The 18,630-nt window shown below is 37.5% G+C and overlaps 1 protein-coding gene across 7 annotated transcripts in view; it reads left to right on the plus strand.

The window, feature by feature from the left end:
• unc80 (unc80, NALCN channel complex subunit) overlaps positions 1-18,630 on the plus strand; it is a 58,348-nt gene that overhangs the window by 942 nt on the left and 38,776 nt on the right. For 4 of the 7 annotated variants that reach the window (XM_087354463.1, XM_087354467.1, XM_087354468.1 and 1 more), the window contains exons 3-17: positions 2,277-2,303; positions 3,811-3,831; positions 4,484-4,629; positions 5,401-5,566; positions 5,929-6,148; positions 6,309-6,430; positions 7,245-7,325; positions 8,285-8,347; positions 9,116-9,258; positions 10,698-10,907; positions 12,117-12,289; positions 12,554-12,741; positions 13,979-14,124; positions 15,457-15,504; positions 18,315-18,453. In XM_087354463.1, coding sequence (XP_087210589.1) covers positions 2,277-2,303; positions 3,811-3,831; positions 4,484-4,629; positions 5,401-5,566; positions 5,929-6,148; positions 6,309-6,430; positions 7,245-7,325; positions 8,285-8,347; positions 9,116-9,258; positions 10,698-10,907; positions 12,117-12,289; positions 12,554-12,741; positions 13,979-14,124; positions 15,457-15,504; positions 18,315-18,453 — 1,893 coding nt within the window. The remainder of the gene's footprint in view (positions 1-2,276; positions 2,304-3,810; positions 3,832-4,483; positions 4,630-5,400; positions 5,567-5,928; positions 6,149-6,308; positions 6,431-7,244; positions 7,326-8,284; positions 8,348-9,115; positions 9,259-10,697; positions 10,908-12,116; positions 12,290-12,553; positions 12,742-13,978; positions 14,125-15,456; positions 15,505-18,314; positions 18,454-18,630) is intronic. The other 3 variants (XM_022084599.2, XM_087354464.1, XM_087354465.1) reach the window with 3 other exon arrangements.

The raw sequence follows: 18,630 nt of genomic DNA on the forward strand, positions 1-18,630 counted from the left end.
AACTAAATATTTAAAATGATAATTCCTACCTCAAAGAAAACAGTGCGTTAGTATGACAACGTTCAGTTGGAAATAACGTTGTGAAGAATTGCGGTAACTCTTGTTCGATTTCATTGTTGGCAGTTCGGAGGTAATTCACTGATGACAGCACACGTATAGGTCTATTGTAAGCGCACTTCATCATTTTAAATTAAGAACCACGTTTGAAATGCACTTTATACGAAACCAACACAAAATTACGAGGAACAATTTGACGTTGGTGAAACGATTAAGCCTAAATCGGCAAATGCGGTTAGATTAGTCTTGTGTTAATATTAAATTGTTAACAGTTGCGAAACTTGCCGCGGGCCGGATATACGACGACGTGCCGCGGGTTGTTCATCCTAGAATTAGACTCTTGCACGTGATGATATCCAGAAAAGCACAGACGATTGTTTGTAGGAATTTTTAATGCACATTTTACAGTCGAGTTGCTAATCCTATTCCAGAAAGTCGTTTTGTTAGCAGTGGCTTTCAAGTTTAATTTGTAGTAGTACCACGTGTGCTTATTGATACAAGGTCACTACAAAGTTGTTACCTGGATTTTGAATTCATAACCATGAATACCAAAATTAATTTCCACAATTTATAGTTAACGTTTGGGCTTTTATGTCAGCTAAAAGAGGATGCCTAAATTTGACAGTTTGCAGTACGTGTATAATATCAGATTAATTTAAAAAAATATATACACAATATTTGGAGTATTTGACAAAACATATAATATTAGTAGAAAATTTTGGATTTGTTTGAGAGCAGGACAGTTCTCTCTGGCCTGACACTGCTGCATACTGCCTAGTAATTACATCCAGGAGCAAAATGTGAACTGCCTATTAGAGAAGTTTGTTATGTATTGGCTGTATTTAATATTGATTGATGTTGTAACTTTTAAAATTAATGACCGGTTTCAATTTGCGCTTCAAAGCAATCTCTTCACATTATGAGCATTTTATGCAGAAATGAGAACTTCATGAACTGTTTATGCCAATTGTAATTTATGTATTAATCATTTTGTTTTTTAACTATTAATAGTTACCTTAAAACATGTAAATATATGTGGGAAAGTGCTTGCTGAGAACACTTTTATTTTGCTTTTATTCACGTAGTCGGTGCACTAACGTAAATTTGCACATGGCATTGAGCTGGCATGCTTATTGTTGGATCACTAATGTATTTTCTTTACAGCAAATATATGTTTGTGTATGTCTGAGTGTTAAACTTGAAATTATATGGACCTGGAGATGCCGGTTGGTACCGGCGTAACCAGTGCTCAGATTATGTCTGAAAGCTTACTTTGGTGTTAGTAATATTAGACTTTCGGTTTATATTACCTGGGATTTAATTATGCACTCTGAATAGGATTTTTCTGGTATGTAATTTCTATTAATAACAATGAACAATAAAATGAAAATATTTGTGTCAAAAACTGAATGATGTTTCTGACAGTGTACTCTAAGTTATTTAGAAATCTGTTTAGTTCTGATGCATTTTAACTTGGTAGGCCCTCGATATATTGTGAAGATATATTTACTGTCTTTCTTGTATAACAAAATCAACCAACACAAATTACACACAAGTAGGATAGAACGTAGTATGGTACAGGGAAATTTTGTAAAGTGAAGAAAATTTAGGTTTGGTGTTGTGTGCAACATTGGTTTCTGGCGTGGATGGTGTAGATGGTTTAACTGCACTTCAGAGGTCCCTGATGTAATTTAAGGTTAGAAATGAACTGTTAAGTAAAATTAAATGACAGGGCAATTTGGTATTTAGCCAAATTGATCCACACAATTGCAGAACTTATTGAGAATGACTTCTGTCGTGAAATAAGTTTAATTTTTTTAATTGCAAAGTTGTTTTTCAGGTTTCCATCACAACATAAATGTTGTCATGTGAAAATGCTCAACATGGGATGGGAACATTTATAAAGTGAATCTGTTCAGTATTTGTGTGAGTTGTGCTGATGCTGACATCAAAAATGATTTCAGTCATGTTTGGAATAGTGACGTTTCTTCACCATTTTGTTTGCTTTGCAGAAGTATGTTACTAAACTGAATATTTAAACTCAGAAAGCAATTAACAACTAAATATATTACTTCTTATTAAAACCGAGTAAAATCACGCTTACCTTAACTGAAGTGAATCCGAGCTTCATCTGTGTCTGAACTTAAGCTTATGTGATTTGTACATTGTATGTGTGTTTATTCTTTGTTTCATTTTCATGCTGTGTTTGTGTCGTCCAGTTTTGTCAGCACGCACCTGGTCATCATGTAAGTGTCACAGTCACAAACTGGGGTGGTTCAGTGCTTAAAGTGTGAACATTTAATTTGACTAGATTGCGTATGTGAATCAGAAGAATGGTGTCAAAGTATTTGCTGTTAAGGTTCCGAGTAAGACAGACATAAAATGGCATTTCTAATAACATTTGATAGAGATACATGTTCTGAACCTGGTTACGAGCTAATCCTAATTATGTTTCAGTTTACTGCTGTAACATAATCCAGAAGTGATAACTGAATGTAATTCCGTGCTAGAAACACCTCCAATAAAAGAGCTGTTTACATGGAGAAAGAACTTGTCCCAGCTCGTTACACTTTACTGTGGCCGTTTACCACGAGCACACTTTGAGTCCTGGTTACCCCACACAATCTAAATCTACTTGTACATGACTTGCCGTATTGATATCTTCCTCGCTGTGCTTGTTTGTAAAAAATATGATACAAGTTTAAAGAATTACCTTTGTTGACTTTTAATTTCATACATCACATTCTACTCTGCCCTTGGTACATGACTGAACATGTAAAGTGTTGATGACAGACTCTCGGGCTACAAGCCGCTTCAGGTGGCTGAATGGTGAAAACACCATATCCTCTGCCAACGTAGCTCGAGAGTCTTTCATCGACTTCAGACGCCACGAAAGTATCACTTTATACATGTAAAGTGTTGTGAGTAATTCAAGAAGGTTAGAAATATCGCATGGTTAGGATTGGGAACAGTTCAGAGAATAATATAGAGGTATAAAGTAAATTTTGGTCTCTGTATTGGCTTAACCTGTAGGTCTGGTGTGAGTTTTAAGGGAAGTTAAAAGTTATTATTTGCGTGCTAGTTGTCATAATATCAGCATAGAAATTTGAAGTATTTAATTTCTCTAAACAATGATTTAATATGAGGATTGATTCATAATCTGTCAGAATTATTTCTTTTCATCAGTATTTCTAGCTTGTCATTAATCCATTGTGTTCAAATAATGGGCTCACCTGATTTATGGGAACTTTAAGGAGCCAGAAATCTGCACCGTGTATAAGATATCCTGTGGAGAGGAGTCCTTGAGAAGCTGAGAGTGTACTTGGCTAGTCAAGAAATTTTCAATAAAACAATCAAGTTTTTTTTAATAATTGTTTCCAGTGAAGGTGCAATAATGCACGACATATGCCCAATCAATATGTCTAAGTTATGTTTTAGAATGTAGTCACATTCATATTCTATTAATAATGGCCACTGTAAATAACATGCTTTTAATAATTTCATCAGTGTTTCCTTTTAGATAGAGAGAATCTGTTTGTTACATGTAAATGTCTTTTGATTGTTATAAATACTTGGCACTTGCCTTTTCAATAAAGAGGAAAATTCTGCTAAAATATGCATTGAATGTAAATGTTATAATAAAATATGCTGTAATAAGTAACATGGATAACAGAGCTATTACAAACTGAAGATATTTGATTATTAAAATGAGTGTAATTAATTGTTTTTATTTTTCTGTTTTCACGAATTAAGGAGCTAAAAGAGGCATGCAAAGTAAGTACAACATATTTCTGTGTATAACTTTTATAAGAGAATTTGTTGTAAGATGCATTTTTCGAAACAGGTGAGAAGGCGTGTCAGGAAGAGCCTGCAGACACTCATGAAAGATACAGATGAAGGTTAGGGAACGGACTCGCATGTCCCTTGTCTTTCATCTGCATGCATACAAAGTTTTTTGATATTATTACATGTCTTCTTAGATTCTTAATTGTACTAGTTTCTGTATGTTACTTGTTAATTTTGCTAGTTTATTGGGTGATAATGTACATGGAAAACAGAAATTCTTATGTGGTGGTGGATGACAGAATGCGTGATGAAGTTATATAAATATAGGTATTGAATATTTTGAATATGTAACATGACATTTTTGGGGAAGGCATTTACAATTCAAAATTACATTCATGAAGAAATTAAGGACTCTGATATGAGAGTTGTTTTATGCATTATTCTGGTAATGCATAACTAAATATTTGCTTGTGACCTGTACGTGCCTGTAGTCATGGTTGAGTATGTATTGTGCACTGCAAAGAGTACACCTTTTGAGTCTTGTTGGCACAACTGTGTTCTTTCAATCAGAGTCAGTGACAGTTGACTGAGTCAGTTTTCAAATGACACAAATCCATTTTTGTCTATGAATTTGTTGCAGTCGTTCGAGAAAGTACTTGTACAGAACATTCAGTTTGGCCTTTCTCCAAGTCTAACTGAAGCTATAAAGTCCATTCCTCGATGGAGATTAATACAGGCTTCTTTACCGCATGTGCTACATTGCGCCGCAAGTTTACTGCATAATAGGTATGTACAGTCTTCAATAAATTCATAGGTTAGTTCACTTGTGGTACGTAAGTGACAACCTACAGGCAAACATATGCTTTGCAACCATTTCTTTCAGAATTCTTAAATTTTTTATTAAATCATTCCATATTATATAATGAAGCTTCTGAGTGCGATTATTACAGTTTTGCAGATGTAGTTTAGAAATAATTACAAATCTAAATTTAACTTAAGTTTGTAAAGTTTGTCCCACTATACGCCATGTAGGCGTTTGGGGTGAGAGGAGGTATAGCTCCTCTCTTCCTTGACCTCGGCACTAGATGGGGGTGAGTGGTCAGCATCACGCCCCGGCTGGCTTTACCCCCGGGAAAGGACCCCGGTACCCATTGTAGAGGAGGCTGGGTGGGCCCCAGAACCGGTCTGGACGCAGAGGCTAGAGGAAAAATCCTCTGCCCCCGTCGGGGATCGAACCCCGGTCGTCCAGCCTGTAACTAGTCACTATACTGACTGAGCTATCCCGGCTCATAATTTAACTTAAGAATTGTTAAATAAACTGTAAGTAAATAAGTCTTTAATTAAAGTTTAAGGCATATTTTGTTGCTTAGAATAACATTATATATTATAATTATCATCAATTTGATCTCGTCTCTTTGTTGTCATCTTGATTATCAACTAAATTCCCACCTGGGATTCGGAGTAAATTAAAGAATGAACTGAACTGCACATGTTATATTTATAGTTTTATATTCTGTTTAAAATTATAGTTTGGTGTTCGCTTGTTATCATTTCCAGAAAAGACACCAACTTACAAAATCTTGGAGCAGCAGAAACTAAACTGTTGTACACGTTACACTGGATTGTCCTAGATGCTGCAGAAGAGTGTGCTGATGCTGACTATGAAAAAGGGATTTACCACGCTTCGCCGTTCTACTACCTGTTCTCCATCCCAGCCATCTCAGTAAGTACTCCATGTGTGGGAGTATGTCATATGTTTAAGCAGACATTACCATACAATTATTACTTGGTCATGTTACCTCTGGATACAGAATGCATGTGAACTAATTTAAGGTTTACGTGGCTACTTTACAGAGTCAGCGGAGTGACATGTACGCGCGTCTGTATTTCTTCTTGAGCCACCCTGAATCCAACTATACCAAGCAGGAGCGCTCTTACCTTCCCTCCGAGATTTGTTCTTATTCAACTTTTAAACATCCTTCAAATTCTCTTAGATTATAACCATGTTTTATGTCTTAAATAAATATCACGTAATTAATAAAATATTTCCTCTAAACTGAAGCAACATTTCTGATTTTTCAACAGCTGTTTATATATCTATTTGCACCAATCTGTCATCATTTGAAGGAGTCAGACTTTCAGAACTACCGTCTAGAAAATGGGTTGAAGATTTGGCAAGCAATGTGGGAATACCAGCATCCTGACACGGCCTGTTTCACATCTCATGTGAAACCCAAGCCACAAGCACTTTGGGCCAAGATGTTGAAGTGCCCCCTGCCACAGTTTGGTGACGTATTTCTTGGTCGTAAGTGACGATAAAGTTCTCAGCGTAACTTGTGTACTTACAGCTAATAGCTGTGTGCAGTTCTTACAGGTGTTGCTCGAACATTTTGAAAGTTATATTGCCAGATAAATGAGTATGGAAGTTTGCTGCCTTTATAACAAGGGTCTTAATTATGTAACAGGAAAATGTTCGAGTGAAGAAGGTTTCATGGGTACAGAGAGTCCACCAAGCCAGTCAGCGAGCGTGTCTTTCTCTGATCAGGCTGGAGTTATTCGTGTCGAGTGTCGACCAGGAGATGAGGAGGTTAGAAAACAAAAGTTGCATGAACATGGAAAGTAATCCATCCTTATAGCTGAGATTTGTCCAGCTGCTGTATTTGTTTCCAGTTTTCCTGCTTTGTCTCTTGGGGCTGGTATGACAGTACAGCGACATCATGGTGTGAAATTTACTCCTTGAGTTACAGGATACATTCCCCACGCTTTCTAAACAGATTGTGGTTCACAAGCTGGATGTATGGGCCACTGCAAACTGAGTAATTCCTGAATTATTCTTCTATGTGTGGATTGGTTTAATGGACTTTGGTTTTTAAATATATTCACAAGAATAAATTGCTTGGAATAATGTTGGGAGAGCGAGGTTGTCACTAATTGTCATAACACTTTCATCAAAACCTTGAGTTAAACTTTGCATAGAATGCTTGGCATTGTGGGATCTTGATGAGACTGTCAGTTTTGTGAGAAATACTTTCAGTATCTGCCTCAAACACCTCTCATAATTGATTGTATTGGCTTAAATGTGATGGGGATACCTGTCGGAAAACACAACTTGGGAGATCAAGACAAAGGTGGGAGGATAATGTTAAAATGGACATAAAGGCAATGGAGTTGCTGTTGTAATTTGGATTGATCTGGCACGGGATAATAATATGAAATAACAGTTTTGGGTTTTAATGACAGGATTAGTTAGTACGTTATAAAGAATGAGGCAGACTTTATTAGTGAGGGAGAAATGTGCCTTCTTAAGTAAATACTTAAACAAAATTACATTGTGTTCTAGATGTTACTTAGCTTTGCAGTGATTTGTAAATTGGTTTGAAGGAATGAGTGTCCTGTTTCAGAACTGGTTGTCCTCACCCAAGGACACAATCTTCCCTGAAACAATTCCGGAAGAGAGTTCCAGTACTGAAGAGGAGCATGTTGTGAGTTTATTAAAATCTTTTTTAACTGAGTTGCTGGAATGCCTGTTGGCCAAAGCAATAAGAATGCTTTATAAGTAGAATGTGTAAGCAGACATGTCCAGATCCTGCAAAAAATTGTGTCCTTGTGTCGAAATTTTGGAATTAACCTTCAGTCATAAACAAATATTTGCTTCCCAGATATGACCTTGCTTTTCGTCTGCCACCTTTATTTTTTGAGATATTCATCATTGTTCATTACAAGAATAATTTGTGATTGGGGACATTTCATTAAATAAGGATTTTTCGTTATAGCTGGAAGTTCTGATTTGTTTTTATGGCAACCCTGTGAATAATAGCACCATTCTCAGTGTAATGGATATTTCAAACAGAGGTTTGTGTTAATGTTGTGGAATGTAGTTGCTAACATTTTGTATGACAAATCCAAATCGCCCCTTGTAGATCCACAGAAAATAGTCAGACTTGGACTACAGAAATTGTTTTTGAAGGCCAGGACCCTGAATGGATAAGATTTTTGGTATCTGTAGCAGTAGTTCCTGTGGATCAGCGGTGCAGTGCAGAAAGGATCATTGTTGGTCATCAGAAGGATCCAAGAAACAGTGTGGATTAGTTGTTGACAACTTTCTGGGCAGCCACATTGTGCCTAATTACTGACGGTAGGTTGAGAAATTGCTTGAAAACTACAGAGTGGCAAGATACAGTATGTTCCTGAAGTTACGCTTACTCGATGAAAGGCTTCCAGGTCACGAGCTGCGTCAGGTGGCCGAACGGTGAATAAACCATATCTTCTGCCAACGTTTCGAGAACAATCTCTGCTCTCATCCTCAGGGCTGCTTGGTAAGCAGTCTGATCTGTGTTACGTGCTCGCTGCCGGGAACTTCAAGATTGTTCTTTTTGTTTTCTTATGAAGTTGTTTATTCTCCCCATCAGTAGTCGTGAACTTTTTTATTATTTTCTTACAGGTAATTTTTCGTCTTCCTTCTCTCCCTGAGTCTGATACTCTAAAAGAGTCTTCGATTTATACGGTAAGTACTTAAAGTCATGTCTCTTTAGTTGTGTGATAGTGCAACCAAATTTGGGAAAGTGAATATAAACATTCATAAGTTTCTATCATGGACGAATGTTCGTACACAAAATTATTTGACTACCATGAGGTTTAGATTTGGGTCTCATATGAATTAGTATCAGTACCATGCGACACCAGTCGGTCACAGGACTGTACCGTTGTTTGGAGGCTCAGTCTTTGTATAGTGAAATAATTCATTTCTTAACACCACAGTTGGGACAAGAAATATGAGGTCTGTGAGAGCCACTGGAGTGTTGCATGGTTCATAAGTAGGAATTCTGATTTATTTTAGGGACACTAATGGATCATGGGATGAAATTTCTACCTGGCAACAGTTGCTCGGGAGCCAACGTGTTAAACACATCGAGTGTCGTTGCAATGCATGTGTGTGAATGTGCTCATGTCCACAGTATTGCATGGAGGGGATAGTTACTTAAATGTTTTATAATCGTTTTATATCACATGTTTATGATCCCCTTCAGAAGAATGTGAGATGGCATTATGACTCATCCTGTCCCGCTTAAAGTGGCAACTTTATATAAGTTCATATTGGTCACAGTTCCACTGAATATGGCAACTATATAAATAAACAGCCAAACAATGATTTTCAGACTTAATAGTTAGTATTGGTTTATTTAATTCATTAATTTATTGTCTGTAGGGGATTACTGGATAAAACAGATGTCATATTCTTACTTTTACTGATTAGCTGGGTTTTGAATTTTAGGCTGAGACCAGCGTTTTCCATGTAGCTATGGGTCGTAATGACATTTCAACAAAATCCACCCTGACCATTGAACAAGTCACTGCCATATCTGGTTCGGATATGAAGCAGCTTCGGACCAAGCCGGCACCTATACAAAAAATGGGGTAAGATTATTTACACTTAGCAGCCGATTTAATTTTAGTATTTATATGTAATACTGAGTTATTATTAAACTTTTAATCCCAAATACTAAGGAAAGCAGTGCTTCACATTTGAAAGGTTTCTGTTTGATATCCAAGGAACAGACAGCTTTCTTTCAGTGAATTTCATACATAAAATATTTTTCATGGTTTTATACATTTATCTCTGTCATACAAGGTGACCATAACTAATCTTTGTAGGGCAAAAGAGTTTATTTCTACCATGTCTTCATTTCTGGGTAAATGCTTAATGGATTGTGTTACCTCTCTGTGGTGGCATGGCAATAGATAATGAAAGTACTTGTGAAGGGAATTATAAATTCATAAGATATAGGTGTAACTTCACACATTCTTAACCTCGGCACTAGATGGTTTTGAGTGGTTGGCTTCATGCCCTAGCCGCCACACACACCCCCCCCCCCCCCCAAGAAAATAAAACTGGTACCCATTAAGGTGGCGACTGACTTGTAACATTTACTCGTAATGTAACATTCACGGCGAGCATGTTACATTACACCACAACTGGTGAGGCATATCGAATGCTCGTTTTGAACGCTCGGCTCAACTGTGCTCATGTGTGCTCCATTCATTTCATTCAATATGTCGGACGTGGAGGTTGTGTTATCTTTGTTTCATTTAATACGCTACTGTTATCTAAAGAACTCGTGAATGCTCGTTACGACGCCGCTTGACTGACTGACTGACTTGTAATGTAACACTCAAAGGGATTCGCGAAAAAACCGACAACACGATGGAGCGCCCGCGAGCGTGAGCAGCTCGCATCGAGCGGCTCCGTTCGCTGTCTTCACTTGCGTAATGCTCGATTTGTAACACGTTACATTACAGGCAAATGTTACAAGTCAGTCGCCACCTTTAGATATAACATTCGATGGACACAGAAAGCTTGTCTGGATGATTAGGCAATGAAGACGTTCTGCCCCACAGGAATTTAATCCTGGTCATCCAGCCTATTATCTAGTCGGTACATTGACTGATATTTCGTATTAAATTCTAATTTATCCCATGCATGCTACATGCCTTGCCATTCTCATCCGTCTTGATTTCATCACCTTAATAGTATTTGATGATGGATGTAAATCATAAATTCCTTTTATGCTTGCTTAGGCCATTTCAAAAATCCACCAAAGCCTGATGTGCTGTGTAGTATTTAGTAACATGTTGGTTTTGTGTAGTGACGGGTTGTTGGCTCGTCATCCAATGTCCAAGACCACCCCTTTTCATCGGTTTGGGACTGATTGTTCAATATATTTGTAGCTAACCTTCACGACCTGAGAGTATGCCATGTTATGGTGAGAATAGACCCATTTCACATGGAAACTGACTTACCATGATTACTTTCTATGACATAATGTTATATTAAAAATATGTGTCATTTATGTCAGGTCTTCTACAGATAAGGACTCCATAGGAAGTAACAAACAGCAAGAACCAATTGGTGCTGTTAAAACACAAGAAAATGGTCAAGGGACTGGTTCAAGTCCTGTAGATATCTGTTCAGCTACATTTCTGGATGTGGCTGTTTTACGATGCCTTTTTATTCCCGAGTGGCAGGAGGAAGGTGTGTATTGGGCTCTTCAGTTTTATTATCACAGGTAAGTGCTTCATTTTTCCACAGCTGTCTGAAGTATATTTAATACGAGGCGCGTCCACAAAGTACGTTTCCCACTCGTCCCACAGCTAGCAAACCTTATATTGCGCGAAGCGACTGTGCGTACGTGATAGAGCAATGACGTAGCATGGCGCATGCACTAACGGCACTTCCCGCGTTCTCACAGTAGCATCGTTGCAGCTGTTGAAGATGGAGGTTCTTATTCCAGCTCCCGCCGACTTTGAAGTGCGGTCAGTGATAACGCTAGGCCGCACACGGCTCGACGGACAGCAAGTCTCCTGCAGGAGTTCAGCTGGGAGGTGTTTAATCATTCACCCTACAGCCCGGACCTCGCTCCCAGTGATTTCCATCTTTTCCTACACCTCAAGAAATTCCTGTCCGGTCAGCGTCAGCTTTTGAGAATGACAGAGAGGCGGAGATGGTTGTCACACAGTGGTTCCAATCCCAGGCGGCAGACTTCTACGACACAGGTATTCAAAAGTTGGTCCCACGGTATGACAAATGTCTCAATTCCGGTGGCGAATATGTTGAAAAATAGCTGGACACTTGCTGTATCTGTTGCAATAAATATTTCCATGAAATTGTGTTTTGTTTCTGTAAACGGCCCCAGGGAAACTTACTTTAAGGACGAGCCTCGTATTACTCTTAAGTTGATAGAAATCAAATATTATATTTTAGATCGGCTTTGAAGCGTGATTTATTTAAAATAAATTGAAACACCTAAATAAAACGCTTCAGTAAAATATATCGTGGTCCTGGTACCTTTCTGAAACAGAATTATGTGAAAAATTAGATATGCATATAATCTAGTACTTTGTAATATTAATCTGCTGGTGTATGTAGATGCACATGCTTCGTAAACACACGTGCACTTAACGATAACTGACTGATAAATAGTCCAGTATTCTGTGTACACACACATGCGCGCGCGTGCACATGAATGGATGCTTCCTTCCAAATTCTTCTCACTCTTTATTCATTAATCATCCTATCATCTTATGCTCTAGGGTCTGAGTTATTTTGACTTACATTAAATAAACCACAAATAATTGAAATGGAATATTCTGAATTTAATGATAGCAAGCATTATCCAGATTTACTCTGCTTTCCATTTTATTGTGGATGTGATTTTGATTTTTATAAGAGTTTAGGTAAGAAATATTACAAATGATTATGCTGTGTCTATTTTCAGGTTGCATGAGATCAGTGATTATGCTTCATCTCAGCAACAGCCCAGAAAACGTAGCAATTCTCTGCCCATTCCAAAGATTGAAGTTTCCTTATACCAAAGTCCAGAACTAATGAAACAAGAATCCAAAGATTTCATGGAAGTGCCTGAAGTTAAAGATGTATCATACCTTACTGGTAAGACGTGACTCACAGAGGACTGTGATATTCTCAATTTACTAATGCTTTGGAGTTAATTTTACAAAAAACATGAATAAATTGTAACTTGAAACGTTTATACTGTTTTTTATAAGAAAATAAAAGAAAAGCATATTTGAAAATTATAAACAGTATCAGAGTAAAGGTGGTAAGAATGAATGCAGTTATAGTGTGGTGATATTTTATGTACATCAGCATACTTTAGTAACAATAAAATATTAATAACAATTGTTTCTCTCTCAGAATCTCCTTACTTTGGGCAGAAGCAACCGGATGATCAAGGTAGCCACGTAAGGCGTGCCAGTGAAAAAGTGAAAAAGAGAATGAAAATGGCTGATCTTAAAGCATTTGTTGAAACCAAACTTCTCTCAATATCAGAAAAAACTCTGGAGAAAATTGGTCGTGATGAACCAAAAGTATTTTATGGACAGGTATTGTCAAATATTTCTTTTGTATTGAGAATAGCATGGAATGTGTTTATTTATAACTCTCTGTTAATCTCATAGACCATTCAGCATGTTAATGCAGTGTATTTTGTGGCAGAGAACTTCAGCATCGAAGTATTGTCCTGTGGAGTGCACTTGCAAATTCTTTGTCGAGACTTTTATTGTTATACTATGGTTTGTTCAGGGAGTAAGTGACAGGTTGGCAGAAACTCTCCTGGCATAATACCATAGAAAAATCACTTGTTGTGAGCAGTCAGTCGGCTGTTTGTTTTATTTGTCTCCAAACATGTAGTGACAAGCTTTTGAACAAGGCATGTTTCTTGTTGAGAATTTCATCATAAGAAAAAGTCTTATGAATTGTACACTTGAGAATTATCTGTGCATGTGACTTCCTAGAAATATCCACCTTCTTTTTATGATGAAGCATGGTTTAATTTAAGTGGTTGTATAATCTCACAGAACACACATCATTCAAATCTGAGATTTTCACAGGTGTGAAAATTTGGCTTGTGGTCTCATGGGTTTGGATAATGTGTAGTCTTGTAGGTGGTTAAGAAATTTTTGGAATATCTGGAAGCCCTCATATTATTTTCAGATCTAGTTACAAGAAATAGGTCCCATATATTTTTGTGACACGGTTAGGTGAGATTGAAATGTGAACAATTTTTGGAAGATTAGTTTGAAGTATTCAGTGAAGAGAGCAGGAGTTGCACATTTTCAGTAGGACAGTTCAGCAGTACACACAACAGAAAATTAAGTAGGGGTTTTACAGTTAGTTTTTGTTTGATGAATAATTAGTAAGGAACTAAGCTGACACATTCGTCAGATCTGAAATTATGTAATTTAAATTTTCTAATCTCCAGTTGGCTCCCTTGCTCTCACCAAGTTGTCACCACCCCCCCACTGGTCTGACAAACGTTCTACCTTGACCGCCTGCTTCCCACATCTCAAACCAGTTCATAGTTAATTGCTTACTTATTGTTCTGATGATGGAAGCAGCAGATACTTCTGAAACATCACTGAACTTGTACCAGACTGCATGGAACCACATCCCAGAAGATAGTCATCTCGTTCTTGCTGCCGTGAGAACTTGCAGTCTCACAGTAATGATCTTTTAGGGTTTATTAAAGGCAGGGAATTTCTTGATACAGTTTGACTGCCAGTTTCCCCCCAAGTAAAATTTTACTGCATGGAGTGACACATGCCCCGATATTGCTTGCAGGACTACCACCGCAGCCTGGACACGGGGGACGAGCATCTGTCCCGCCCTTGTTCTGCATTTGCGAAGATCTTTGAACCTAAATCTGACCTAGATAAAGCAAAACATTCAAGTAATCTTGTTAAAGGGAAAAGCATGCCAAGTCTCAGGTAGGGTGTAATTCTAAGCAGTGGTGAAGTGTTTTTAGTTTTTAATTTGTGATTTATCCTTTAGATATACTTCCTCGTTACTTTCAAATACTCCTCTTTTCATACCCTTCATACTCATATTTATCCAGAAAATATGGAAGAGTTCAGATATATGTGCAGATTAGTGGGTATTTTAGAAAATTTGGATACTTAAAAACAATGTGTAGTTGATAATCAATTAGAGTTTGTCTTTATTGAAACTGATGAAGAATGTCTAAAGAATTTAGCTTTCTCGTTGACTTAGGTGCTTGCACTGATTTCATGAAATATGCTCTGTATTGTTAGACAGTACACAACACTTTTCTAAATAATGTGAATTGGGAATATGAAGGCTTGTTGACTATAGAAGTTCAGGAAGTAATTTCAAACAGAACTTGCAAATTAAAATTGTACCACAGCTGGAGATGCATTGATACAGGGGATCCCGATTGTCCAAGTCTTTGTTATTTCTTTCCCAACACATATAGAGCTAAATTATTTAGGAAATATACATGAGAATTCCCTGCACTACTAAGAATTAAGATTAATTGACCACGAATTTCCCAACATAGAATGGTTTCCATATCATGTGCATTCATAATTTTCCCCCAGTCTTCTACTCGGGCTAACAACTCCCCACCATGAAGTACTAACTTGTTATAAAATGGGCATTGAAAAATATTAAGTGACAGGATGCATGAGGGATGAAAGAAGAGTAATTAAGTTAATTTGAAATTTAAGAAGACGTACAGTCATACTCATATATACCACTAGAAAATAAAGCACTGAAATGGTTCGAGAGAGATAGAATTTGTCCTTTAAGATAAATAATTGGATGAAATGCAGGATATCCAGGCATGGGATGACTGAATTATTCCCCATCATCTGTAATTTGTGACAACAGACATCATTAATTCATTTACTCATTCACTTGTATTATGCTAGTCAGTCCGCTACATAAAACGAAAGCTACATATTTAGTCATTCTTTGCTGTATCATGCATGAGTACTAGTGGCATAGCTCTAGTAAATTCAGAATTACATTATTAGAAGATTGTACAAGAATTAGCTGTATTTCTCTACGTACCCCTTTTTCTAACCTACGTATTTTCTTCTTACATAATGCTTAGTCTGTCTTCTCTCCACATGATTGTACTTAAACCTCTAAATGTTGCTACATGCTGTGTTTTTATATCTGTCTACCTTCGTGAACCTTCATTTGAATTGCCAACCTTACCCTACCTCGACCACTGTTGGATGTACGTACTGTGTCTTATTTCTCTTTCTCTCTCTTGCCTCAACCGACTCTGTCAGCTGTTTGATAGATGAATTGACTGGTGGTGGTGGTAATGATGGTGATGGGTAAGTGTAGTTCTCTTCCAAATTGTAACTAAAGCTCCTATTTAAATGTCCCTTCCTTGAAGGTCATAGGAAGGAACACGTATATAGGGACCAAGAAAGCTTTGAGGTGATATCAAGAATTGTTCCTAACATTTATCTTCTGTTCAGATGCATGTGTTTTTAAACTTGTTTGTCGATCAAAAGTAAGATAAATGTAATTCAACTGTTCCTGCACTGGTACGTGTGCGCTGAGGAGGTAGAAAACATTTACATTTATTCCTGAACAGTATTTAAAGTGTTGCTGTTTTGTCTGGAGTACACAAATTTGTAGAATAAATTACTCATTAAGAGAAGAATGAATCAATATGTGTGCTTCAGCTTCAGCTGGACTTTAAACATTGATGTAAGGCATCTGAACTTACTGCATCTATAGTAAAGGAAGTATAGTAAGCGACTGTAATCTTGAGACTTGCAAGAAATGCAGGAAGTCCGAATCGTTTAAGGCTGACGCTATCTTTCCTCCTTCCACCTTCACTCCACTTCCTCACCTTGCAAGTCTCAAGATTACAGTCTTATACTGTAACGTAGAACAGACTTGTCCATGAGATTTCAGGTTCTCATGGTAGTGAGTATGAAAATGGTGACTTCTGGGTTGTTGCACCATGTAGTTGTCACGCTGAGGATGGAGGCACCAAGCACCTCTGAAATATTGGTAAACTTCAACCAGTTTACACAGTACAACAACCCAAAAAAAAACCATCTTTAAACTTGTATTCATTCTAGTTAGCTGCCATTGTAGAAATAGCTTGAGAATGAAATTTTTCAGTGTAAACATAATTTACCCGCAAACAGGGAAAACATTCCAAACATCACCTAGTCATGAATTAATTATAATTTTAATGGGATAATATGCAGATTGAACCAAAATTAGATACATATGTTAACATATTACATCCTTTAATGTTGAAATGTATGCTGTTCACATTTTTAGTGGAAAAATTGTCCATACACACCACTTATTAACAGGGTTAAGTATTTTTATCTCTTAAGGCCGCCATTCACGATTGCTCCAGATGGATGACATCCGAATGGATGACGTCCAAACGGATGTCGTCCAAAGAGGTACTACATTCACGGTCGCGTCACGCCAGTCGCGGTTTGTTGTCCCTCTGTGAAGTGCGTGGTGTTTGCGATGGACGAAGAATTGGTACTAGCTACGGCAGTATGCCTGTATATTAAAAGGAGAAAACCAAAACGAAAGTGGTCAAAGCAATGGCTCTTAAATAGAAGCAATTTAAGTCCTTATGCTCCTTTCTGAAGCAACTTCTAAGGGAATTTTCTTTGTTGGCGGTAGGATCTTTGGTTTTAAATAAAGCCACCAATTCTTCCATTGCTAAGCTTCTTTTAGCTCTATCATGATAGTCTTCATTACTTATCTGCCACAAACATGGCAACTCTCTATATTTATCAATCACCTCAATAACAAACTCACGACCCGACATTATACAAGTTTGGACTTCACTGGACGAAGGCTTGTGGCAGACTGGCATGAGAATGGACCACGTTTCCGCCACTCACGAACCGATTTGGAGTGGCTCGATCACCGATTCCCCCATTCACGATACGATGGCGCGATGGAGTAATGGAGCGATCGGATGGATTATGGCTCGACAGAATATCCAAACGAGCCCACCACGCCACGCCAATGGACTTCAGTTTCCGCATTCACGGTACAATTTTGGAGCGACACCGTGCCATTTGGACAAATGGAGCGATCGTGAATGGCGGCCTTTAGGCGTTGAGCAGTTTTATCTCCCACACATGCGATGGTTACAGTTGTTCATGAGAACATCACTTGGCTCAGAGTTCTTTGTAATATTCTTCATAAATTTTGTTTTTTCCTATTCCCAGAAACAGAGTGCAATGGTGCAAAGTCAGAGTGTCAGGAGGACCATGTATGTAAATAACAAGTGTGGCCACTGATCCAATTTGTAGCACAGCTACCCACTTTTCTTGTTAAATATCCTCATGTCCCACAAAATCCGACAATAGTGACCCACTTCTGAAATAAGTCACGGTTTATTTGCTTTTCTGTATTCGTCTTCTTCACATATTAGGCTAAAGATCCTGTTGTGTCGCCAGTTGAGCTCCCATTCCTTTCCTTGGTCACTTTTGTCTTGGTTTTCATTTTCACTTCCTAATTTAATAATTTTGTTCCTCTTCACATATCCTGTTTGTGTGTACTATACTTGTAAATGAAGGCGGTAGCGAGAAATGTCTGCACTTTCCTGCAGTAATGGGACAGTATCCCATAACATTAAAGAGAACACAGTGTTTAAGTCTTATGGCTTATGAAGGAATGTTTGTGAGAACAGAACTTTATCCCTATGAGATATTGAAGTCTATTTTAACATAGTAACTTACATTTTGCTTCCGCTGAAATGCGTGAATAATGTGTGGAGTTAATTTTGGTTTGCTGTGTATTATTCTTACACGAACAAAACTTTCCTGGGAAAAATGAGATGTATTTAAAATAATTCCCCAAAAAAATTATTACCTGTATGTGAGAATGATATTACACAATAATATTTTCTCGGGTGTTAAGCCTAGAAAATTTTATGAAGTTACGTCACTGCGAAAGCTTCAAATCGTAATGACAGTAGACTTTATTGCTCGAGTTTTTAGAGTTTTTGCAGTACTGCATCTTTAGTAAATTGTCATTCATAGATTTTTATAATACTGTACATGATTGTGTGTACTGTGATATTCTGCCAGTTTTACCACTTTTATTATTTTAATGATTCTTATTTGTGTTTGTGTTTTGTGATCAGGTACATAGGTGAAGTGCATTCTGAGAAGGTGAAACAGACTAATTCAGTGGTTGGAAATCAACCCTGCTCCGTTAAAAACCCTATCATAACTGTGACTGAACATACACCAACTCCATCGCCAGATTACATGAAAAGACAGGTAAACTTTTTTTTACATATTCACTGTACAGGGACTTTGAATTGGTGAGTTGTAGAAGGTAACAGTCTTTTTTACGTGACTGTAATGTCTGATTGTGATGTGCAGAGGATGAAGAAGACAAAGCATGGTGAAGGACATATGATGGATGAGAACAAGGGATGGCCATACTTTTACAGG

Source organism: Zootermopsis nevadensis, unplaced genomic scaffold (assembly GCF_977971745.1).
Source record: "Zootermopsis nevadensis isolate Lab colony 2312 unplaced genomic scaffold, Znev_1.0 Znev_ptg000023l, whole genome shotgun sequence".
In the NCBI taxonomy this organism is placed as follows: Eukaryota; Metazoa; Arthropoda; class Insecta; order Blattodea; family Termopsidae; genus Zootermopsis; species Zootermopsis nevadensis.